Source organism: Prionailurus viverrinus, chromosome F2 (assembly GCF_022837055.1).
Source record: "Prionailurus viverrinus isolate Anna chromosome F2, UM_Priviv_1.0, whole genome shotgun sequence".
In the NCBI taxonomy this organism is placed as follows: domain Eukaryota; kingdom Metazoa; phylum Chordata; class Mammalia; order Carnivora; family Felidae; genus Prionailurus; species Prionailurus viverrinus.
Window position 1 is genome coordinate 66,776,206 of NC_062578.1, and position 25,092 is coordinate 66,801,297.

Below are 25,092 nucleotides of genomic sequence, written 5' to 3' on the forward strand. Positions count from 1 at the left end.
AGAATCCCAAGCAGGCTCCACACAGAGCCTGACATAGGGCTCAATCTCATAAACAGCGAGATCATGACCTGAGCCGACATTGAGTCGGAAGGTTAACTGACTGAGCCACCCAGGTGCCCCTCACATAAACACATTTTTAAAAACCCAGACAAAATTCAGGTGATGTATTTTTGGCAAGAATATCATGAGAGCGATGCTGGGTTTTTCTCACTGCGTCCTATCAACTGGCTCCAGGTTTTGATTTGTCCCATTATTGATGAGGGTCACTTTGATCATGTGGTTAGGGTGTGGCTGATGGGGTCTGTTGCCACAAAGTTTCTTATTCCCTCTTTGTACTTACTAAGTATTTCATGGAGAATTTATTTGAAACTGTTTAAATACCTGTTCTTGGGGCACCTGGCTGACTTCGTTGGTGGAGCATGTGACTCTTGATCTCAGGGTTGTGAGTTTGAGCCCCACGTTGAGTGTAGAGATTACTTTAGAAAAATAAAATCTTAAGAAAAAAAAAAAACATTTGCTCTTCCTCAAACTTCAGTATCTATATTTTTGTTCGTATGGACTCATGGTTTTCTACTTTATTTCATGTATGACAATCCTTTTTTACCATTATTCTGATACTCAAATTGTGCCAAGTTTAGCCAGTGGGAACTCCAAGCTGGTTTCTTCATATTTTTGACATGTCTGTGTTATTCTTTCATTTTTTTTTTAACATTTATCTATTTTTGAGAGAGAGAGAGAGAGAGCAAGGAAGGGGCAAAGAGAGAGGGAGACACAGAATCCGAGGCAGGCTCCAGGCTCCAAGCTGTCAGTTAGGCATCCCATTTTAGCTCAGGTCATGATCTCATGGTTCATGAGTTTGAGCCCCACATTGGGCTTTGGATTCCCTCTCTCTCTCTATGCCATCCCCCCCACCCCCCGCCCCACCAAAAAAAAAAAAAAAAAAAACACCACATTAAAAAAAAAAAATAGTCCTTACCAGCCCTGGAGACCTATCACTGCTTTAGGCGTCCCTCAGCCATTGACTAATCTAACAAAGAGAATTGGTCCTGGGTGAGAAGAGAACCCCATCATGTCCACACACTTCTTCCATTCTCTCCTGTATACATTCTGGAACTCATAAGATGATGGGGATTTTTCTGAGGATAGAGGGGAAAGGGGAGGGGAAGGGAAAGGGTGACGCTTGGCAGAGTGAAAAACACATGGGCTTTAGGGCAACAGTGCCCGGGCTATGCCACTCACTCGCTGTGTGATCTTGGACAAGTCACTCAACCTCTCTGAGCCTTAGTTTCCTCATCTGTGTAATGGAGTCCACTAATCTGTGTCTCCCTCAGCACAGATGGCCAGCATGCAGTGAGCACTCAATTATGGCCAAGTATAGGAGAGGAATGGAATGTTCACACAGGTCCCAAACATGCAGGACCTCAAACTCGAGACTCAGGAATGGGTACTTAACATGGCGGGCAATGGAGACTTGCAGACAACTGTTGAGCCCTGGTGTGAACCAGAACAAATCCCAGGGATTAGTACTTCCCTCCCCAGGTTGGTCTAACCAGACTGGGCACTGGACTTAGGCAACGAGAGAAGGGACTGAGGAGGGCCAGAGAGGAGACAAGCTCAGAGGAGAATGTGGGAAAGAGGTTAAGTCAATCTGCACAAGCAAGAGTTGGCCAAACAGAGGAAGAAGGGCACAGAGGCACAAAGGCAATAGGGGGAGAGTTTGTTGGGTTTTTTGTCCTCAACGTTCCAGGGATTGAGGGGAGAGAGATAAAGTCTAATAAAGGGAGGGCTGCCTGAGGGCATAAATTGGATTTTCTTCAACAACCTTCAAAAATAGAGAGGACATTTATTTTTGTCTTCTTTGGACTGTGCTTTTATTATTATTTTTTAAATGTTTTATTTTTGAGAGAGTGCAAGTGGGGGAGGGGCAGAAAGAGAAGGGGCAGAGGATCCGAAGTGAGCTCTGTGCTGACAGAAGCGAGCCTGATGTGGGGTTCAAACTCACAAACCGCGAGATCATGACCTAAGCCGAAGTCGGATACTTAACCGACTGAGCCACCCAGGTCCCCCTGGACTGTGCTTTCAAAAATATTCTCCTGGGGCACCTGGGTGGCTCAGTTGGTTAAGTGTCCGACTTCGGCTCAGGTCATGATCTCTCAGGTTGTGGGTTCAAGCCCCACATCAGGCTCTGTGCTGACAGCTGGGAGACTGGAGCTTCAGATTCTGTGTTTCCCTCCCTCTCTCTCTCTCTCTCTGCCCCCCCCCCCCCCACTCATGCTCTGTCTCTGTCTCTCTCAAAAATAAATAAACATTAAAAAAATATACTATTCTCCTACTGGACTGAGCCACTTGGGCCACAGCTTTGGTGGGTTACAGATGTAACAGCAATTCTCCTCCAAAGAATAGATATGCCACAGGCTTCTGGCTCTCCCTATCTGCCAGCTGTGAGGACCACACAGTCCCAGTTTTTTAGTTCCCTGAGCAGACATCGTCAGGGTCCTACTCCCGACCGTCACCACTCACCACACCCGTGAATCTCTGACCGTGCACCTGAGAGTCTGACCACGTGCCTCCTCTGACTTCAGGGCTGTGCCTGGTGAGCACACAGGGCAGGCCGGCCACAGGGGGCTTAATGTGGGCCCAGGAGCAGCCCTCCGCCAGTGACAAATGGAGGTTGGTAGACAAATTCTCACCCTTTGCGTAGGAAAACTCCAAGATGTAGTGGATACCATCTCCCAGGGGGCCCGGCAGGACTGACCCCAGATGTCCCTCGTTAACGTGCCCCGTGGCGGCTCCCTCGTACTTGTACTCCAATCCTGTCTCAGTCTGTTTCTGGCAGAACCCAAAGACGTACGTTGCATTCCATCGACATGGACTTGACCGTGACCTGACCTGGAAAGAAAATGTGGCTTCTCCCTTAGCTGTTCCTACACTTCAAACACACCTGCTGCACCTGCCGCTCCAGCTCACAGGCGGCCGGTCCCATCGGCCCAGACTCAGCCGCAGCCTCCTCTCCAGGCGGTACTCCAAGCGGGTCGTGCAGCGGGTCAGTGCTGGCCCCCAGACTGGAGCTTCTCTGGGCGATCTGTTCAAACATGACTTTGACAGACAATAGGGGAGAGAGGGAGCAGAGAAAAGCTTTTTCAGAGGACCGGAGGCTGGGGACTCGGGTGTCACTGGGAGAGAGAAGTGCCTGGGGGACAGTTCTGGTGGCCCGCGTCCAGCCTCCCTCCCCACGCTGGCGCAATCTCAGGGGCAGCATCTGGCTGCACAGGGGAGTTCTCGTCTTGAACCAATGGCATTTGAACCGAGAGCACGGGAGGAGCCGAGGCCCGGGGGTGCAGGGAGAGCCTCCCCGCTCTGCACCAGCGGCCGGCCGGGGGATCTGGAGCGTTGTGCAATGGGCGGAGGCAGGCTGCTGGGAGGAGAGGCCGGCTCCCAGGGCTGAGTGTGCCAGGGCGCGACTGAGCCGGCCCTGCAGCCCGCGGGCAGGGCGGTGTCGCCCAGAGATAAGCCAAGGCCTGGCTGTGAAGTGTTACTCAGGACAACGTTAAATCGCTTCCTCCGAGCGGAGCGGGTGTGAGGGGTGGCAGGTGGATGCTGGGTGCTTCCCAGGAGTGCTGAGGGCTCCTCATCCCCACTCCGTGGCTCACGAGCCCTGCCGTCAGGAGGAGCTCAGGCGCCGGCCTCCCCACCGCGGCCCAGGGACAGGGCAGCATGAGCCGGTCAAGGCATGTGGGCAAGATCCGGAAACGCCTGGAAGATGTCAAGAGCCAGTGGGTCCGGCCGGCCAGGGCTGACTTCAGCGACAATGAGAGTGCCCGGCTGGCCACAGACGCCCTCCTGGATGGGGGTCCCGAGGCCTACTGGCAGGCACTTGGCCAGGAAGGTGAGGTAGACTTCTTGTCCTCGGTGGAGGCCCAGTACATCCAGGCCCAGGCCAAGCAGCCTCCTTGTGCCCCGGAGCCCCCCGGAGGGGCAGAGGCGGGTCCCAAGGGACTCGACTCCTGCTCCCTGCAGTCCGGTACCTACTTCCCCGTGGCCTCCGAGGGCAGCGAGCCGACCCTGTTGCACAGCTGGACCTCAGCCCAGAAGCCCTACCTGAAGGAAAAGTCCAGCGCCACTGTGTATTTCCAGACGGACAAGCACAACAACATCAGGGACCTCATTCGCCGCTGCATCACCCGGACCAGTCAGGTATCGGTGGTGGGGCCTGCATCTCCGTGGCCGTGGGGTGGGTTCTGGAAGAAGGGAAGAGGGGGGCCTCCTGCTTTAAGGGATGGAGTTCAGAAGACTGGGGTTTAGGATGGAGTCAGGGATGTTGTTCTCTGTCTCACCCTGGATCACTGACTCTCTGATCCCACCTGTCACAGTCTGGGTCCAGGCCACCACCACCCATCACTGGAACTCCTGTGATAGATTCCCGCCTGCCCCTCCTCTTCTATCTGGACTCCCCCCAACCACCCACCCAGTCCCCATGTGGCAGTAGAGCACTTTTTCTATGCTTCAAATCTAACTTGGTCCCTTCCCTGCTTAGAGCCCTCCGTGGCTCCCAATTGCCCAGAGTGAGAAGAGCAAGCTCCTTATAGCTCACAACCCTCTCCAGCTCCTCTCCCAGCTCTTGCCACTCAAAACTGAGGGACACGCAGATTCTCCAGCCCAAGGTGCTCTGTCTTCAGGGCGTTGCATGTGCTGTTCCCTCTGCCTGGGACCCTCTCACCTTCCCTGCTTTTCACCAGCTGATGCCTACTCCTTCCTCAGGACTCAGCACCCAAGTCCTTTTCTCAGGAAGGCTCTCCTGAACTCCCCCGGCTGGGCCAGGTGCCCCCCTTCTGTGCTCCCAAATGAAGGGGCCCGTCCACTGCAGCATACACTTGTCCCCTGTCCCCTAAGACTCTGCTTAGACCTGCCTGCCCACAAAGGACTGTGCAGCACCTGAATCCAGCTGGTGGTCAGATAGGGGACCGAATAGGCAGAGAGAAGGCTTCTCTCTCCCCCAGAGTATTTACATTTTAATGCGTGACTTTAGAAGAAGAAAAAATATTTCAAGACCAGAGGTTGGCTGATAGAATTTCAGGCACGGTGACTGGCATTTGGTCAGTTCTCCCTATGCCCCAGAATCACAGGCCACACTGGCTACCTGCTGCAGCTGGGGAATGGACAGTAACTCATTCTACGGTGTGTAAAATAACCATTCCGAATAGAGCTTCAGATGCCCACTCCTCCCTCCTGAAGCTGCAGAGGGGCAAGAATAGGCTCAAAAAAGAACAAGCTGATATTTAAGCTCATTTTCTGCTAGGATCCCCAGTCTCATGACTGAATCCCCTCTGGAGTTCAGTACTGTGTGAGATCTGAAGGCTGGTGGGGGGGGCGGGGAGGGGGGGAATGGGAAAAAGCCCGCATAAGGTGGAGAGGCTGTGGGTGGATGGGGGAGGGAGGGAGTGGAGTTCTGAAAAGTTAAGTAAGGTTACAGTGGGTGGAGCATCGGCTTTTCAAGTCGCAATGCTGCTTCAGAGCAGTATTTCATGTTTCAGTGACATGTCAGCATTAGAAATTGACAGATCGGCCGAGGCAGGCAGCCAGGAGGTCTGACACGGCCTGGGGCTGGCTGTGTGACCTAGGGCAAGTCCCTTGACCTCCCCAGGCTTCAGATTCCAGGCTGGACTAAGGTCTCTTCTAGCTCCCAGGGCCTGTTCCTAAGTGCGCTAGCTCTGGTCTCTCTGCGTGTGAAGTTCAGTGCCCTCCTGATGCGTGGGGACCAGTGGTATTAGGGAGATTGTCAACCACAGCTCCAGGGAGTGAGGCTCCCTGGAAAGAAGCCAGGTTAGGGCTTGTGAAGCAATCCCCTGGCTGAGTCCCTCTTCCTCCCCCTCCTCCCCACCCAGCAAAGCTTCCCTCCCCTGTGGCCCTGTGGCTCCTGATGTCCTTTGTTTCACCAATATAGCATGTTATGCATTTAAGACAACACTTAACAATCTGAAGATGTCACCTGAAAGTAAGACTTTCCAGCTCCACTTAGCTCATGGGAAGGGCTGGCTCTGTGGTGCTAAGTGGCAGCCACCTCTTTGGGTGAGTTCCCTTTGCCACAGTCCCCACCACACCCTCTTGTCCCAGGCCACGCTCATGGCCTTCATGAGCTTCACCCATTTTGTTGCCCATCAACACACACACACACACACACACACACACACACACACACAGGCTCGGGGCTGTCCTGGGCCCACAGAGAGCCCAGGGGGCCTGGAACCCAGTCACAGGCTGTGCGCCTTGCCTCGCCGCTCAGAACTGGAGGTGGTCGGGTTTGCATTCTCCTCCTGTGGTTTCAGCCTTCTGAAAGAACAGACAGAGCCCACTCCGTGTTTTCCAGACCAGTTTGCACCAACTAGCGCGAACCATCCCCCTTTCCCTCCATGCTCACACTCCTTTATCCCATGAAGCCTAATTCACGGCCAGGCCCTGCAACCAGTTGGCAGAGCAGAACAAGAGGCCTTCCTGCCTCTGCCTGCCCGCTAGAGGAGAAGACATTGGTGTGAGCAGCCCTCTGTGCCCGGGAGAGGCCGGGAGGGTGACTAAGGCAAGCTTCGCGGAAGAGGTGGCCTCTGAGTTGAGTCTCAGAGGCTGAGTAAGGAGTCGTCAGGCAGAGAGGGAAGGGGAAAGGATTCCGGGCAAAGGTCGGGAGTGGGGAGGGGTTGGGTGTCCCAGGGGTGGGAAGACACGCAGGCACAGAAATGACCGGCATAGATCGAGAAGTTTTTACTCACAGTTCCCTAGGAGCCGGACGCCACGCAGGACCACACAGGAAGCACCCGGGTCCGTCGGGAGGCAGACAGAGCCAGGGGAATGCATGGGCACAGGCCCTTACTGTGCTTCTGCAGGAAAGGGCCGGCAGGCAGTGTAGCTGGGGCCATCTCAGTGGGCTCTGGGCTGCAGATGGTCCCTCGCTGTCCAGGACCCAGCCCTGGGGTCACGTAAGGCAGGGGGACTGTTGGCTTGGTGTGTGTTAGATAAAGGAGGGGGTTGGGGTTGCTTGGTCTGGGTTTCAAAGGCTCCTAGGCAAGGTGTTTTTGCTAGTCTTCAGGAATCAATTAACCCTGGATGGCAAAGCATCATAAAAGATGGAAAAAGCATGATTTAAAAAAAAAATGTTTATTTATTTTTGAGAGTGAGTGAGAACACGAACAGGGAAAGGGCAAAGAGAGAGGAGGACAGAGGATCTGATGCAAGCTCTGGGCTGACAGCAGAGAGCCCTGTGTGGGGCTTGAACTCATGAACCCTGACATCAAGACCTTAGCCAAAGTTGGACAGTTAACCGGCTGAGCCACCCATGAGATCACAAGAGCTGAAGTCAGACACTTAACAGACTGAGCCACCCTTGAGATCATGACCTAAGCCAAGGTCGGACACTTAACCAACTGAGCCACCCAGGCGCCCTGGAAAAACCGCGATTAATAATACATCCTCCAAGTGTGGTCAGGATCCCTGAGGGTTCCAAGATCCTTTCAGTGGGCCTGGGAGGCCATGCCCTCTCTAATCACTTATCTGTGTGAGGCCAGATTATCTTCATATGCTTCCACCCACACAACACAGCACAACAGATTGCTGCAGAAGCAGATACGAGAAGCCAGCTGTCTTCCATTAAGTCAGATACCACAGAGACTTGCAAAACTGTAAAGGAATGCCACTCCGCTCGCTGCGTGTGGCTGTTGTTGTTTTTGGAAAACAAAGGAGCATCAGCAGATAGAAGAGAAAGAGGAAAGAATAGAAACAGAAGCATTGAGTGGGGGGTGGGGTGGTAAGTGTTCCCAACAACTGTCCCCAACATGCCTGGGCCCCGCCAGGACCCAAATCCCATTTCCCAGTCTACACCCTGCCCTTCCCGAAGCATCAGGATTTTCAGCCCAGGAGGAGCTCACATCTGTCTGGCAGGTTGTGAGAGATTCTCAGCCAGGATTTGAGGTCCCCGCAGGATGACCTTTGGGTACGGGTATTGCCCCAGCAGCCCAGCAGCCCCCTGGTGGGGTTCCTTGGTCTCACTGCGGCTCAGATACCCAGAGCTGGCCTGCCACACGGCACTTCCTCCCTTACAAGATGTCATCAAAGTGCTTCCTTCTTCTCAGCCAACCACACCCCAACGTGCTGGTCCAGCTGATTGGCCTACTTTATTTCTTTTTTATGTCCGTAGAGGTATAGGCACTAATTTTAATCCTCTCCCATAATCTGGACTAAAACGTTTTTGCATGTTATTCTAACAGTATTCGTACTTGCTCAGAATGCATATAAAAATCATAGTCATATTTAAACTATAAACTAGAATAAAAATCTATGCTTTTTGCACATGGTTTCATTTCTATTATCTGGGCTTAGGGTTGGATGCACTTTGAATGATAGCTGATGCTCTATTTTTGAGCAGTGTTTTATCAGTAAAGAAACTGAGGCCCAGAGAGGGTATGTGGCTTGTCCAAAGCAGTCACCGCATCTCCAGTAGGACGGGAGCTGTCAGGGGCCTCTGGCTGGTTCAGTCCGTTAAGCATCTGACTCTTCGATTTTGGCTCAGGTCATGATCTCAAGGTCATGAGGTAGGGCAGCACAGAGCCTGCTTTGGATTCACTCTCTTCTCTCTCTGCCCCTCTCCCCACTCTCTCTCTCTCTCAAAATAAATAAACATACATACATACATAAACGAAGCTGTCACTTGGGCCCTACTTCCTCTGAAGTCTCTAAGGGAGGGTCCTGCCTTCCTCTCCCAGCTTCTGGTGGCTGCAGGCATTCCTCAGCTTGTGGCCACTTCACTCCAGCGTCCGCCTCCATTTTCACCTGGACTCCTCCTCTTCTTCCTGTCTCTCTCCTGCGTGTCTTTTATAAGGACACGTGTCATTGGATTTAGGGCCTACCAGATATCCTGGATGATCTAATCTTGAGAGTCTTAATTGCACCTGCGAAGACTTCTTCCAAGTGAGGTCACGTCCATAGGTTCTGGTGGTTAGGATGTGGACATATCTTTCTGGAGGTCTTCATTCATCCTGCTATGCCATGTAAGGTAGCACATCCACGCAGGGGACTGAAGAGGGTATTGGCCTTGAATCAATCCAGCTGGGAAACAATCCCAACAGGAGGCAAACAGGATAAACCTAGATGTTGTGAGCCTGTATTTCCAAGCATCCCTTAAATCACTACGTGGGGTTATTTGCAAAGCTGCTCCCTTCTCTGTTCAATCTGTCACCAACCTCATCTCTGGGAAACAAGGACTCACTGGAACACAATGGGAGGATTTACTGATCTCCTGGGGAGAGAGAACTGTCCCTTTTGTCAATATGTCCCTCAAGGAGGAGGCATTTATCTTTTGGCAGAGAGGGTCTCAGTTGTCCTTGGTACCATAAGTTTAAATGTGTACAGACAATCCTATGATAACGGGGCCATCCATGGCTCTAAAGGAGAGTGGCCTCCCTATTAGAGCATCTTTTCTGATTTCTAACCTGGGCAGTTCCTTCCCCTGTCCAGAGACCCACATCATCGGAGCAGGAAGTCAGCTCCAAGTGGGTACCAGACATCTCCTTCACCTGTTTCAGTGACCTTCTTCTTGTCCTTGCTACTTCCCAGATGTTGATGGCCAACAAATCTCTATATCTCTATATATACTATAGAGAGACACAGAGTATACTCTCTATATATCTAGAGTATACTATATATACACTATATATAGCATATATACTATATAGCATATTATTATACATTAATATATAATAGTATACTATATACATTATTAGAAAAATGGTGGAACGTTATTACAGGGAATGCTGAAAACTGCCTTAGTGCCCAGTCCAAACTTGACTGCTAGTTTTGGCTTTGTGCTGGCTGATGTGTCTACGTACTACTGTCCCTCACTGGCAATCCTACTGGACATACTATCATTTTGTTCTCTGTTTTCCTTTTTTAACTGAATTCATTATTTGCCAATACACGTGTTGAGCATGGATTACACAGCAAGTTTTACTTCCGCATTTCACCGTCTTACAGTTTTCATGTAACCATTATAATTATCATTTTTAATGGCTGCCTAATGACCCACTTGTCAATATGCCATGATTTGGGTATTGGGACAGACTTTTGATAGGGTGACAGACATCTGCTTCTGCTCCAGTCCCACTGTGGGGGACTCTCCCATCATTCAGCAATTTTCTGACACCAGCTGGGTGTCTTGCAACCCAACACACACCAGTCCTGAGCCAAGATTGTCATCTGTGCTTCTGACCATTCTGACCAATCAGCTCAGACTGGACACTCCAACAACCCCCTCCTTGGACTTGATCAGCAGGCTAGAGTGGCTCAAAACTTTTCATTTTCTAGACTACCAGTTTATTATAATGGATAGAACTCAGATACAGTCAGATGGAAGATACAGGGCAAGGTATGGGGAAGGGCACAGAACTTCCATGCCTTCTCTGAGCACTCTGCTCTGCCCAAATCACCAACCCAGAAGCTCTCTCAACCGGTCCTTTTGGGGTGTTTAGTGGGCTTCATTACACAGGCATAATTGATTGCATCATCGGCATTGGGGGTTGATTCAACCTCCAGCCCCTCTCTTTCCCTGGGGGGAGGGTGGTGGGAGGGACAGAAAATTCCAACCCTCTAATCACTGAGTTGGTTCCCCTGGCAACCAGTTCCCATCCGAAAGCCACCTCATTAACATAACAAAGGATCTCTCTCCTTCAGCTCTCACCACTTAGGAAATTCCAAGTGTTTCTGGTGCCAGAAACAGGGTCAGAGACCATACATTTCTTTTTATAAATCACATTCCTGTGGAAAACAACCCCAAGCAAGTTTAAGAAGAGGAACATGTACTGACATCTACGGTGGGAAAGTGAAGGGTAGGACTGGCTTCATTTTCGGGCAGACTGTTCCCACGTGATGGCGAGCTGGCCGCTAGCAGCGGTAGCTCAGAATCTAGCTCAGAATCGGTTAGCTGAGCCACCCCGGTAGCAAGAACGCCTGCTTTCCCCCAGAACTCCTGAAGTCCTGAACTGCTCTTCTTAGAATAACTTAGATCATGTGAGCGGCCCCGGGCCAATCACTGTGGCCAGCAGGGGATGCAGTGCTCTCACTGGTCTGGCCTTGGTGATGTGCCCTCCCTGTGCCCAATCCAGCGCAAGGCAATGGCCCCACCCAAACCACATTGCTTGTGGAGCAGAGGGGATTCCTTAAAGCGAAGGTTCGGTCCTGCCGGCTGGAGGAGGAATGGTTGCTTGGCCCGGCAGGCACACACTCGTGTCCCCCGCTTTGCTGGATGTCTCGAGCTCCCTCCTCCCCAGGATTCCGTTATGACAGAGGAGGCAGAAAACTGCTGGCTGAGCAGGACTCCCTTCTCCATCCCACTGGGGCAGCTCAGCCTAGTCTAGTCTATAATAGGGTCTCCACGGGGATTTTGTTTGAGGCGAGGATTGTGTGGCTTACGCCATTTGAAGGCCAGTGGCCTTGGAGCGCCTTCCAGCTCCACATGACTGAGCAACCATGTCGTTAAATCTATCTCTCTGCCCAAAACCTGCCTGGCCGCCTCCTCTTGTTCTTCTCGTCCCCTCCTTGCGTTCGGTCTCTACCTTTCTCTCCTTCCTCCTGTGCCTGCTGCACCAACAGTGGACCAAGTGGCCACAGGGTGTGTGGTTGGACTGGAGAGATGGAATTAGCACAGAGGCCTCCACAACGGCTCTTTCCCTTGAATGCTGCCCTGGCAGAGCACCCCCCCACCCCCCGTCCCTGTTTCTTTTTCCTGCAGCCCCACAGAAGTGAGAAGGGCTCTCTTAGTCCCACTGGGATTTAGGAAGTTTGGCTGCAACCATTTAGCACGGGGCCCCTGACTCTTTTTGTTTCCACCTTTCCGCCCTGGCCCAGGTCTTGGCCATCCTGATGGATGTGTTCACGGATGTGGAGATCTTCTGTGACATTCTAGAGGCTGCAAACAAGCGCGGGGTGTTTGTCTGTGTGCTGCTGGACCAGGGAGGCGTAAAGCTCTTCCAAGAGATGTGTGACAAAGTCCAGGTCTCTGACAGCCACCTCAAGGTAGGGGCTCCCAATGAGAATCCAAAAGGTATTTTGTATTGGGGTAGTACAGCTGGGGGTGCCTGGGTGGCTTGGTCGGTTAAGTGCCTGACTTTGGCTCAGGTCATGATCTCACAGCTGGTGAGTTCGACCACCGCAAGGGACTCTGTGCTGACAGCTCAGAGCCTGGAGTCGGCTTCGGATTCTGCCTCCGGCTCTCTCTCTGCCCCCCCCCCCCAAATATAAATAAACATTAAAATTTTTTTAAAAAAGGATAGTATAGCTTATGCCACGCTAACAGATCCCCCCATCTCAATGGCTTAACGTAATAAAGGTTTATTTCTTGCTCAAAGTCCAGTGTAGGACAGACCGCCCTCCCCATCTTGTAGCTACGCCATAAGGAACACATGGCCTCCAAGATGGCAGCAACAGGGAGAGAGAGAACAGGAGGACCCCCGCAGCACTTGACCGCGAACGGACTCCATCACTCCCACATATAGCCCTTTGGCCTCACACAGATACACGGGGGCTGGGAACTGCAAGGAGCCCATGGATATCCCGTGGGCAGCAATCTCTGCAGATGCTTTTTCTCCCCTTGGCTGAGACCCAGTGGCCACACGTCATAGGCCAGGGCGACAGCATCCAGGCCTGCTTGGTGCATGTCTAGGACTCCCCAGCCCCACCAGAAAGCTGATCCTCTTGGACTGAACCCAACTCCCCACTTCCTTCTTCTGGCAATCAGAAAAGAAACCCAGAGGTGAGAGTTCATTTAGTCATGTCACATTTAGGGCTTCATCTACTTCTACCTGGGCCAAGTGGCCATTCTTCTGTTCATATCTGGTTAATCGCATGGACTGTGTCACACACCCAGTGATCCATCCAAAAACAAGGACTGCAGCCCAAATTCCAAATACCAGAGACTGAAATCTTCAGCCTTGCCTAGGGGAACACCTCGATCTTTGAACCTTTATTGTGTTGTTTTGTACAGGGCATTCTCTGTACGAATTTGTTGTGGTTAAAAAACAATTAGCAAAACAGCTTACATTTGTATTTATTTTCTATTCCATATCTCTACCCCATGTTTTTCCTCCTCAAAATCCATTCCTTTCAAAAATAAATCTGTTGGAGAAGTGACAAAAAAACAAAAAACATAGAGAAGGACATTGCGGCCCATATTAAGGCCAAATGTAAATTCAAGGTCAAATGTAAAACCACCCAGTTTTTATAAGCAGACCCAGCTGAACAGCACATGGGTAGTTCCTTTGGCGACTCTCCTCTAGCTCAGGCAAGGCCAGTCTCCGGGAGAGAGACCCTGCTCTCCTCACTTCCCCTCCTCACTACCTGGGATGCTGCTGAATTCAGCCACCTCCTGGACCAGCAGGCCTCAGGTTCCTCTGATTACTGCGTCTGCTTGACGTTACCTGGATCACACCTCCTCGACATGAGGTCATCAAAACAGGCCTAGAGAGTCAGCACAGGCCTTGCCTCCATGGCCCACATCAGCTACACATAACAGTCCTCTGACCACCAAGGGATAGTGGGATGTGGTCCTCCCGTCAACATGTCATAGAGCTTACGGAGAGGCTGGGACTCACTGTTGGAGGCATTAGGCATCCCCTTCCCAGAGCCCGCACAGCCACTAAAGACATTCATGGGACCCCACCAGTATCCCACCTTCCTTGGAGACCCCTGTGATTTGCCTGTCTTTTCATTACTCCAGCCTCCCAAGGGTTCTGGCTGATGGCCGGGGGAGCAGGTGTTCCTGGGGGAGAAAGGGACAAACAGAGCCACCCCTTCTGGCTGCACTTCCCTCTGACTAGCTTGGGGTCAGGGACTCATGTCACTTACAAGGCAAGGCTGGGCTTGCCAGGCCTCTGGAGTCCATGGGAGCCTAGACTAAGGGCTGTATGGACATTAGGCCCTCATCTTTCTTCTATTTTCTGCTTTGTTTAAATTCTACCATCTCCCCTTTCCTTTTTTTTTTTTTTTTTTTTTGTCTTTCCCATTATTCACATAATATCAGGACAATGAAAAGAATTTAGAAGATTCAGCCAAGGGAAAAATAAAAATGGCCTATGATCCTACCAATTAAAGATAACCCCTCCTGTTGATGTCTTAGTGAGCATCCTTCCCGATGTTTTCCTAGAGAAACACGTATGTATACATAGTGAGTGACAGCTTGATTCTCCTTGTGACAGAACATTTCCATCCGGAGTGTGGAAGGAGAGGTATACTGTGCCAAATCAGGCCGGAAGTTCGCCGGCCAAATCCAGGAGAAGTTTGTCATCTCGGACTGGAGATACGTGCTGTCTGGATCGTATAGGTGCGTGCCGGGTTTCACCTATCGAAGGCTTGGAGGAGGCCCAGGCCGAGCATGGTACACGGCAGCCCCTGCCGTTCGGGCCCACATACCCCTACCAGTCCCGTGCCCGGCAGGGCTGGGACTTTATCACATACATGAGGCGGGAGGCAGTACCAGTCTGGGCAGAAGAGGGAAATCTGGACCCTTCCTGGTGGAGCTTCAGGCTCCAGAGGCACTTCCAATTTCCCTTCGGATTGCCATAGGACGTAGAATTTTCTTTTTCCCTCCTCAGCTCTCTCAGGCACGATTGTAAAACTATGCAATTTGCTTTGAGCTGTGTGTATGTGTGTGTGTCCTAGTTTATTTTCAGAAGTGTGTCCAAATTCCATGGGATCTAAGGCTGGTGCTAGGGACAGGAAGTGGCAGCAGCCCAGACTGGAAGTCAGACGACAGAGGTTCAATTCCCAGCTTTGTAGCTTCCTGGCTGGGTGACCTTGGGCAAGGCACCACACCGCTCTGTTCCTTCATTCATTGGACAGCTACGTACAGCCCTCCTGGGTACATTCCAGGCACGCTCCGGGCTGGGGTACCCTTCTGGAGCTCCCAGTAACCCCAAGGAGATAAACAACAGCCAGATCAGAGGCACCTGACTGGCTCAGTCAGTAGAGCATGTGCCTCTTGATCTTGGGGTTGTAAGTTCAAGCCCCATGTTAGGCATAGAAATTACTTAAAAAAAAAAAAGCAGCACATAGAGAGTGATGGGAGCCTGGGAAGAGGTGGGTAGGGTGGGTTCCCCTTTGCTCTCCTCTGGGCCTCTCTCTCTCCACCTTTTCTGGGTCTTGTTTTCCTCAGCCGTGCAGCACTGGAGCTGAATGCAGTGTGGTCCGTCTGCAGGGGGACGTGGTTGTTTCATGGCTTCTATACCGGGAAGGGCTCTGACGAGAGGCAGTCCTCAGGGACCACCTCCAGCGTCCGGGGGTCACTGAGCCCCAAGGGCATTTCTATCCACAGCTTCTCTCCGTGGCGTTGTACAAAAGGAAGGCCACCTGCTTCTGATCCTTGGGCCCTGCATCCAGCACTCGGTTGTTCCCTAAGAGGCTGAGGTGGGGCTGAGCTACCCTCCCCAAGTGGCCAAAACCAGCTTCGCAGCTTTTGTCCATCAAGGCATAAAGCTCTGGCTGGGACCCAGTTTGGCCTCACACCCCACATCAGGACTTGAGGCTTCTGACCTTGGCCTCTGACCTTGACCAAGCTGCCACTAGACCTGTTTTGCCACCTGGATGGGAAGGGTCAGATCTCTATCAGGGCAGCTGCCCCAGACCCAAGGAGCCAAGCCTGGAAGCAGGGGCCCACCATAGCTGAGGAGTTTTCTCTCTCTCTCTCTCTCCCTCCCTCCCTCTTTTTTTTTTTTTTTTTTTTACAGGGAAATTCACATAACATAAAATTAGTCACTTTAAATGTGTAATTCAGTGGCATTTAGTACATTCACTGTGTGTGCAACCATTACCATTGTCTAGTTCCAAAATATTGTTATCACCTCCAGAAAAAACCCATACCCACTATATGGGGAGGAAAAACTTCCTTTTCCTATTACCCTTCTAGGTTTTTTGCCTGGGGCCTGTAAATTAAACAAGATAAGGTAATAAGAGAAAAGCATATGGATTGTTTATAAGTTTTATGTGGCATATGTAGCCTCCATAAAGAAATGATCCTAAGACATGGTTGAGCCTGAGCATTTTTTATATGAGGTTTGATGAAGAGTAGAAAGTCCTGGAAAGTCGTGGAAATTGTGGTAGAACAAAAGGGTATAAGCTCCAGGTAGTTACTGGGGAAACGTAGCAAAAGGCCTCTTCGATTCTTCCGCTGACTTCAGGGACAGAGAAAGAAATTCTGAAAGAGAAAATGAAGAGGGGGAAAAGTCTCTCCTCTTATTCTGAATAGGGAGAGTTAAGCCTGTTTTCCTTTGTATTTGCTCTTACAGGGCTCAGCACGCAGGGGCGGCCCTTGCCCTTGGTAGGGGCAGAAGGAAGCAGAGCCAACCTTGTTGAGCTTTGTGCCAGACCCTTGGCCAGGTGTGGTCAGACATTTCGTAAGGATTGACAAGCCTTTGAAGGAGGCATTATTCCTCCAGTTGACAGATGGGGGAGCTGAGGCACAGAGAGGGTGGGTGATTGGCCCAGGGTCACCAGTTTCCTTGGCTAGGATCTCTGGCTCTCCTAGAGAGAGCTCGTCCTCTCTGCTACTGGGCTTGTCCTCCGGATACGGGAGGTGTCAGGAGAAGGGTGGCAGTGGGCTTGAAGACATGCAAGGCCGTTCCTGAGAACTGAAGAATCTGGAGAGAGTGCAGGGCGGCAACTATAACTTGTTTTGCACTCAGCTCTCAAGGGGGACCTGTTTGCCAGGCTTTTCGAAAATCCTTTTCCTTGGGACTCTCAGTTGTCTCCAGTTAAAACACAGTTAAAGCAGTCTCTATTTCATTCTTTCAATCCAGCTATCCCTGGACTTCAGATATTTTGGCCCTGGTTGCACCCAGTTCAAACTGAAGAGCTCTGTCCGCATCTTCAGCCGAGGGATGGGGGTGAGGTTGGGGGGGCTCGTATGTATTTCAACATTTAAGCTCTTGTAGAAAGTCTTACCCCAGCACAGGCACTGTGCCAGGTCTGGGGACACAGAGCTCTTCTCTGTCATCAAAAAATATGGATAAATGGCTGTAGAGCGGTGTGATATGTGCTGTAAGATCAGCATGAGCTAAGAAGGTGCTCGGGGGGTCAACCAGGAGGAAGCTCCCACTTCCTAATGGCAGGTCCAGGGGTGGGGCCTTGGCGGGCACAGCATGAGAACCTAACTGGCCCTGATTCCATTCCTGCCCCGAGCCGCCCTTCCACCTCTGGGCTTTCTCCACCAGGAACAGAAAGGTTTTTAAATTCAAACCAGATCAAATCACTTGCATCCTGAAAATCCTTCCAGACTTGTCACTGCTCCTAGAAATGAAAAAAAAAAAAAAAAAAAAATTCATTCTTACCATGGCCTCTGTCTCAGCAGGATTTTCCTTCCCCTCCACTGTGCTGTGGCCACACTGTTTTCCTCCAGGTCTTTCATGCTCTTTCACACCTCAGGGCCTTTGCACTTGCTGATTATTTACTCTGCTGGAGAGGTCATTCTTGCTGTCTTTATCCTGCTAATTCCTTATCTTATAGCTTCCAGATCATCCCCTAGAGAGCTTCTCTGTGGACTTGTTTAGCCAAGATGGAAACATGATGTCAGAACCTGGATTGGGTCTGTTTTCTTCTCAATTGCATTCCTGGCGTGAAGTACAGTTAATCAGGTGCCTGAGTTTCATATATGACCATAAATATCTGTTGAACGAATGAATGAATGAATGTCCACATTAGGTCCTGGTCATCCAGTGTAGCTAGAGGAACAAAGTTTTTCAAACTGTGTGCATCATCAATCCATTAGCAGGATAGGAAGTCAATTTAGTGGAGGATGCCTGGAAATTTTTTTAATAATGAAATAGGATAGAATAAACATAACGAGAGCAGACCAAGGTAAGGGATGTTCTGGAAACTGTTGCAGGGGCATGTATGTGTTTGTATGCGTGAGTAGGTCATGATGTAAAATGTATTTCTCCAAGATTAGCTGAGATAAGTCTGAAGAATAGGCAGGGAGGACTTGCCCTGCCAGAGATCAAGACTTGTCATGGAGCTTGAGTGATGAAGACAATGTGACTCTGGAGGAGCAGACTGACAAGTGGAACAGAGCAGAAAGCCCAGAGAGAGACCTGCACATGATGGGGCATGTCAGGGCATGGGGAAAGGAAAAAAAATCTCCATACAGAAAATATATATACAAAACACATATACAAAAAAAAAAAAAAAAATCACCCTCCAATAGATTAAAAGGCCTTAAATGTCAAAAACAAACTTTAAAACTCTTAGTAGAAAAGAATACATGAATGTCATTTAGCCCTTAGGATAAGGATTATGTGTCTTTTTTTTTTTAATTTTATTTAAAAAAAGTTTTAATGTTTACTCATTTTTGAGACAGAGAGAGACAAAGCACGAACGGGGGAGGGATAGAGAGAGGGAAACAGAATCTGAAGCAGTCTCCAGGCTCTGAGCTGTCAGCACAGAGCCCAATGCAGGGCTCATACCCACGAACTGCGAGATTATGACCTGAGCCGAAGTGAGACGCTTACCCAACTGAGCCACCCAGGTGCCCCCAAAGATTAAGTATTTTAAGACAGACACCCCCCTTTTGTGTTAAGCAGAACACAAAAGAGCCTTGCCTATAAAAGATTGCTAAATCGGACTATATTACAATCAAGAACTTTGGTTCATTGAAAGATATCTGGAGGAAAGTGAAAAGTCAGATTACAAAGTGAGAGCAGGTTTTCATGATGCCCTGAGAAGATTTGTGTCGAGAACCACAAAGAACTCCTAGGAATCACAAGAGCAGAGCAGGGCAAGGAAAAGTGGGCAAGAGGCATGAGCGGGCGTTTCGGCCAGGAGCAAACATGTGTGAAAACATGATGAGGTGTTCCGCATCATCAGTGACCAGGAAAGTGCAAATCAAGGCTAGAATGAGTTGCCATTTTATTCCTTTTCAACAAGCAAAAAAGATAAGACCGACAATACCAAATGCCGGATGTACAGGATCTTTTCTACATTGCCGATGGGACTGTAAATCTATACAGTGACTTTCAACAGAGTTAGGAGTTTTCTCCTAAAGCTGACGATTCACCTGGTTTATAATCCAGCAATTCCACTCCTAGGTGTATTTCCAAGAGAATGAGCCCATGGTACAGTAAAAGACATATGTAAGAATGTTCATTAGAGCACTGGTCACAACAGAAATATAGCAGAAGCAATCCAAATGCCTGTCAATGGGAGAATGGAGAAATAAACCATCATCTAGCCACTAGTGGAATATTATACAGCAATCAAAAATGAATGGAGTACTGAAACAGATAACATGGCTAAATCTTAGCAATATAATATTAAGTGAAAAAAATCCCCAAATATTACATATACTTTAAAAACAACTAAGACATTTTCTTTCCAGAACACATAAAACTTTTTTTGTTTTTTGTAATAGAGAAAAGAAAGTATAGGAGCTATGCCACAGGATTCAGGATGATGATTCCTTCTTTTGGGGGGCCCTGGAAAATGGGTTGCTGGGAGGGACCCTTATGATTAGATGCTGGTTGTTGTCAAGATGCTAGCTTTTTATTTTAGGTGGTGGGTTCATTGGTGCTTATTACATTATTTAAAATAACCAAGTAAATAGCTACATAAATTAAAAGGGGCCAAGAATAGACCCGTCATGAGAGTTGCTCTTGAGCCAAAGATTGTGAAAGTCATTTCCATGTACGAAGTGCCAAAAAGCAATAGAAATGAAGTGTATTTCTTACCATGGGTGGTGATAGGAAAAGAGTAAAAACTAGAGCACAGGACGAATGGCCATGTGGGGTGTGCGGGAGGGGGACCCCAGCACAGTGCGCAGGCACGCAGGGGCTACAGCGACCCACAAGGGACCTGAGTGTGGGGTGCAGGGGCCGTGGGGGTCCGAAGAGTTGCTAAGGCACCTTTGCACGTGTTTAGTTGCGTAAAGCATGCAGTAGCTTGGCCTAATCTAGTCTGATTTCAAACTACACAGGGCGATTGATTTCTTAGCATAGCCAAGGGTCCCCTATCCCCATATTTCCTGCCTTCCCTGTCACCTGGCTGGCCCTAGCCCAGCATCAGCTGCTCACCTCTCTGGGGTGTGTGGGAGGCTCCTCCCGGGTGGGAGGCGGGGTTTAAACAAAGGCTCCTTGTTCCTCCCAGGATTGCTGCAGCCCGCTTGGGCCCTGCCCTGCCTCACCGGGAAGGGACTCTGCAGGCTGGGCTAGGCTGGTGGGGGGGTGGCTGAGACCATTGGTGGGGGTCAATCCTGTCCGCCCCCCCCCCCCCAGCAACCATGTCTCCCTGTGACCATCCTGCCACCTTTGCTCCCCACACCTGGGTTCCCATTATTAGGGACCCAGAAATCTCTAACCTGACCCTTTGGGTGGGTCTTCTGTGCTGTCACCAGGCACAGAAGGGGGTGTGGATGTGGGGCAGGGAGAGATAATGTGGGGGCTTTTCCATCAGAGATAAAAAGGAATTTAGTTCAATCACGGGATCGTGAAAAGTAATCCATAAATGCCTTCAGAATTTTATTTTCATTTAATACCAGTACACAGAGGGAGGGCCACGGTCCCTGCTGGAGGGTGTCCTCCCTGGGGGTCCGGGCGAAGCGTGCCCAAGTTGTGTCATTCTGGTGCTTGTGGGCCCGCCTTGTGTTCTCCCTTCCACCTCCCACCTCCTGAACAGCATGTGATCCTCCCTCCCCTCCCACCCCTTTGGGTCCAGGTGCTTGAGCGGGGCCCACACCCTTAAGGCTTTCAAGAGAACACAGCCCCTGCCTTATAAGGAGCGGCCGCTTTCTTGCGGTGCCTTCCCCAGATGCCTATTCGTTCAGAAGAGGCAGGCGTTCCCACATTTCACAAGTGGCCTCAGCAGCTAGGGGACCGACTCATTGGCACAGAGCTGGGGACACTGAGACTCAGCTGTCAGCCCTTTTGTGCTTCCGCAGGGATGGCCAGCATCTGAGCACCGGGATTCAACCTGGTGTCTTTACCGTTCACCTGCATACGTTTGCTGGTTTCTGAGCTTCGGTCTTGCCATCAGTGAGGGGGCTCCTACGGCCACCCTGCACGGGTGCTGCCAGGATGAAATGGGGTCCTTCCCACAGCCCGGGGGTCAGCCCACCTTCCCACTCCCACCCCTCACGCTCCTCTTCCCCTGCAGCTTCACCTGGCTCTGCGGCCACGTCCACCGGAACATCCTCTCCAAGTTCACGGGCCCGGCGGTGGAGCTGTTTGACGAGGAGTTCCGCCACCTCTACGCCTCCTCCAAGCCCGTGATGGGCCCAAAGTCTCCCAGGCTGACGGCCCCCCTCCAGCCCAGAGCCGGCCACAGCCCCCCGCCCGGCCGCCTCAGTGGCAGTAGCTGCTCCGCCAGCGACCACACGTCCTCCAACCCCTTCAGCAGCCCCTCGACGGGCAGCAACCCCCAGAACCGGACTCTGTCGGCGTCGTCGGGGCCAGGCAGTCCCCTGGCTCCAAACCCACCTCCGCCCCCCAGGCCTCAGCCCCACCACGGCCCCTGGGGGGCCCCGAGCCCACAGACCCACTTCTGCCCGAGGCCCCACGACAGCACGCCGGCTCCCTACAGCAACCTCAACGCCTACAGGCCCACTCGGCTGCAGCTTGAGCAGCTGGGCTTGGTGCCCAGGGCGGCCCACATCTGGAGGCCGTTTCTACAGGCCTCCCCTCATTTCTGAAGGGTCGCTTCCTCCAGCAGCACACCCTCCCCCCCACACGCCACCACCCAGGCCCGGGGCCGGGCATTCCTGGGCTGTCTGGCCACCTCAATACTAGCAGCTTTGAACGTGCATCCCTTTGAGCTGAAAGTGCTTAGACAACACTGTCCTCTGTGTTTGAATGTTCCCAGGCCTGAGACCATTCACTGGCCGACACCCACCAGATCCTGGGCTTCCCTCTCTAGTTTGGCCTGTGGAGCACATTCCAGAAAGTTCCGGGTTGGGGGGTGGGGTGGGGAGCTAGAGAACAAAATCATGAAAATAGAGTCCTTTTCCTCCAGAGAGCAGCCAGTCCTTTAATAATAATGTTTCCTGAATCTCTGAGACGTAAGAAGGGGCGGATGCAGCCCCAGTTTGACATATGGGTAAACTGAGGCACTAAAGGTACGCTGAGGGTGGGACCAAGGTACTCCTGTTTCCCAGTGCTCGGGAATGGCCCACTCTACAGAGATTCCACAGGTATGGGAACATTCTGAATGTTTCTGGGAAAGTATCCCTGGGCCCGATGAATTAGGCCCCAGAACGTGTGGCTGTAAGCAGTGTGGGGCCAGCTGAAACTGTAGCCACCAGGGATGGGGTGAGCCAAGGTGACGAGGGGATGAAGTTCTGCAGCTCAGCTTCTGGCATCAGGGAGCCTTGGGCTGGCCTAGAGCCCCCCCCGTCCGGGCCAGTCCCTGGGGCTTGAGTTGTCAGTGTCCAGCACGGCCTTGAGCAACCATGGAGGGCTCAGCATTGATCCTGCAGCCCCCTCACAGTCAGACCCAGGAGCCTCTGTCTGGCTCATTGACATCCTGAAAAAGGGTGCCGGGCCCTCACAAGCCCCATCGTTCATTCATTCTCAGAGTCACAGCACGTCCTTTGTTCCTGAGGTGGTACCAGATCTCGAGGGCACAGCCTAGCTGGGGTACAAAGAATACATACAGCAAGCTGAGGGAGCACTGGGAGGGCCAGGCAGCCCACTTTGGGGACCTCAGGGGACACGTGGGAGGGAGGTGACAGGTAACGAGACCCAATGAACAAGGGTGTTATAGCTGGGGGGAGGGATGGAACCCAGGCTATTCTAGCCTGACAGAAGCAGCCACAGAGACGCGCAGGCAACTTCCTGCTTCCGTGCCCTCCTGCCACCAACTCATCTCAGCAAATGTCTTGCTGTTGCCTGTTTCTGGCTCAGAAGCTTTGCTTTTGTCGTGGAGGGCTGGGAGGACAGAGCCCTTCCTCCCGCTGGCTCCTGAGCCCCGACAGCTCATGGCGCCCCAAGTTACGCTCTACAGAGAGAACCCGCCTTCAGCCCATCCCTGCTTGTCCAGTACTCCTGGCAAAGGCACCTTTGCGCCTGTTTTCTTTTGAATAGCATTCCTGTCCTCATTTTACTTTTCTCCTCCCTAGTTCCCTGCAAGTCCAACCCAAAACCCCTTTGGTTCCTTAAGTTTCTTTAAACCCCAGTCCCGATGTGCTGTCTTCCTGCTGACCGCGGTGACGAGGCTAGAACCATCAGGGGCTGCAGAAGGTTCTAAAGTGAGTTCCACAGTCGGCTGAGGAAGTTTCAGGAAGGTAAAGACTTCTGGGGGCCAACAGCCCCAAAGGACCGCTCCTGCCTCTGTCTGTGCCTGGCTTGGCCTGAGTGGACAGGAGCAAGCCCTCTTGCCCCCGTCACTCTCCACCGGCCTGTCATCTTAGGGGTTCACAAGTACTGTTTCTCCTCCTCTGGACACCTTTGCCACGTGTGACCCCTGCCTGCTGGGAAATTAGCCGTGGCTGGTGCGATACGAGAAATGTTGAGGATCACTTCCTGGCAGAAGTTTTAAGAGCCTGGGTGCAGCTGGCGATGCGCGAGCACGCCTCAGATGGAGCCCCCCCCCCCCCCCAGCCAGCCCAGATTCCTGAGACCGTGGTGAGCAGGACCTCCCACTTCTACCCGACCCGCAGTGGATAAGCAGCGTGAGCCAGAAGTAAACCTGTGTGTGTAAGCCACTGAGATTGGGGGTTATTTCTTCCTGCACCATGATCCAGCCTAGCCTGACACAAGGTTGGGACCCACTCACGTGAGGCCGGGCCTTTCCTTTATGGGACTGGATTTCCAAGGGCCCCCAGCCCTGAGCTCTCATTCCAAGACACTATTTCCACCAGAGACTGGGAGGGTTTTATACCCATGGCAAGGGGGTGGCCGAAGATCAAAATAAACCCTTATTGGAGTTTCCAATGCTCCCGAACTCACTTTGCCCCATCTTTAATTCTGCTCTGGACTAGAATCACACCTGCACCTGCCTTGCAGGCCTGCTTGCTGTGGGCCGTCCCAAACATGGCGTCTCTACTGCAGCGTGAAACTCAACCCCAGCAATGGAGCACCCCCCGTGGGTGTGCCGGGCACCATTCTGGTGCCAGGCAGAGACTCAGACTCACATCTGTCCTGGGGAACTCCCAAGTCAGCTGAGAGGTGACACCTACATGAACCACCACCATGAAGAACATGAGAGAATGAGAGAAATAGTTCAATAGTGTTCATCCAGGGGGCATGGCAGAGATGGGGGGGGGTCTACTTATGGCCACATGCACACCCCATACCAGGGATTAGGGATCACATTATCCACCTGTACCATTATCAGCCAGGACCGGAAGTGTTGGTTCTCCAAGCCTCCCCTAGGAATTATCTGTACTATTCATTTGGTCCTCACCAGATATTGATCCCCCTATCTGCACTGTAAGAGCCCAGAGGCCAAGGGTATCTTTGCAGGCCCAAGGGACCCTAACCTGAGTGCCTTGGCTGGTCCCAGTGCACTATGAGTGCCAACCAGCTGGTCAAAGAGCTCTCTCTGCTCCTGCAGGGGACACGAACACTCAGACACTGCAGGACGACTTGTACTCTTCCCGTTCCTGCTCTCACCTTGACCTGAGCTCCCTGCCTCCTCCTTGCTTGCCCTGCTGGCCCGTCACAGAGATGCCAGAGCCGCATCTCCAAATGCTTCATTTTCTGGACTTGGTCCAAGAAGTGTTGGGACACAGAGAAACTGTCATTCACTTTCTCAGCTTCTTCCTGAAGAGCGTATGTGTGTCAGAAAAACTGTTACCAGGGTATATAAATATCGCAGACACACATGTACGAGCATAAACACAAACTCCTTTTTCTCGTTGTTCCCTGTGTTTTGACCGAGCCAGACATGTGGCTTCCGGAGGTGCTCCATCCTTCTTCCCTCGGCAGGGTGTGGCGAGTGAGGTTGTCCCCACGGTGCTGTGTCATGCTGACTGGACAGCCTGAAGAGAACGAAAAGGCTGACCCTCCCCTGAGTCAGACAGTATTCCTCCTGCCTCGCTGCCTTTGAACTGGGCCATAGGTTTTTCCTGCCATCAGACTCCCAACT

The 25,092-nt window shown here is 51.6% G+C and overlaps 2 protein-coding genes across 3 annotated transcripts in view; one reads left to right on the plus strand and one right to left on the minus strand.

Annotated features, from left to right (window-relative positions):
• Positions 1-3,714: 3,714 nt before the first annotated feature.
• On the plus strand, positions 3,715-23,604 carry FAM83A (family with sequence similarity 83 member A). Of its 2 annotated transcripts, XM_047842624.1 has the most exons (4): positions 3,715-4,194; positions 11,881-12,048; positions 14,226-14,350; positions 21,163-23,604. In XM_047842624.1, the coding sequence occupies exons 1-4, from the start codon at positions 3,715-3,717 to the stop codon at positions 21,695-21,697; spliced, it is 1,308 nt and encodes a 435-aa protein (XP_047698580.1). In that variant the 3' UTR covers positions 21,698-23,604. The 2 variants fall into 2 exon arrangements, with proteins under 2 accessions (XP_047698580.1, XP_047698581.1); XM_047842625.1 differs by lacking the exon at positions 11,881-12,048.
• CF2H8orf76 (chromosome F2 C8orf76 homolog) overlaps positions 17,632-25,092 on the minus strand; it is a 37,524-nt gene continuing 30,063 nt past the window's right edge. The window contains exon 6 of the mRNA XM_047842629.1: positions 17,632-17,685. Coding sequence (XP_047698585.1) covers positions 17,647-17,685 — 39 coding nt within the window. The 3' untranslated portion in view covers positions 17,632-17,646. The remainder of the gene's footprint in view (positions 17,686-25,092) is intronic.

What these genes read in the sequence shown, in the direction of transcription:
- FAM83A (XM_047842624.1), top strand. Translation starts at nt 3,715, where the DNA reads ATGAGCCGGTCAAGGCATGTGGGCAAGATCCGGAAACGCCTGGAAGAT. An exon ending in GCATCACCCGGACCAGTCAG is followed by an intron (nt 4,195 to 11,880) that starts GTATCGGTGGTG and finishes GCCCTGGCCCAG; the next exon opens with GTCTTGGCCATCCTGATGGA. An exon ending in TCTCTGACAGCCACCTCAAG is followed by an intron (nt 12,049 to 14,225) that starts GTAGGGGCTCCC and finishes TCCTTGTGACAG; the next exon opens with AACATTTCCATCCGGAGTGT.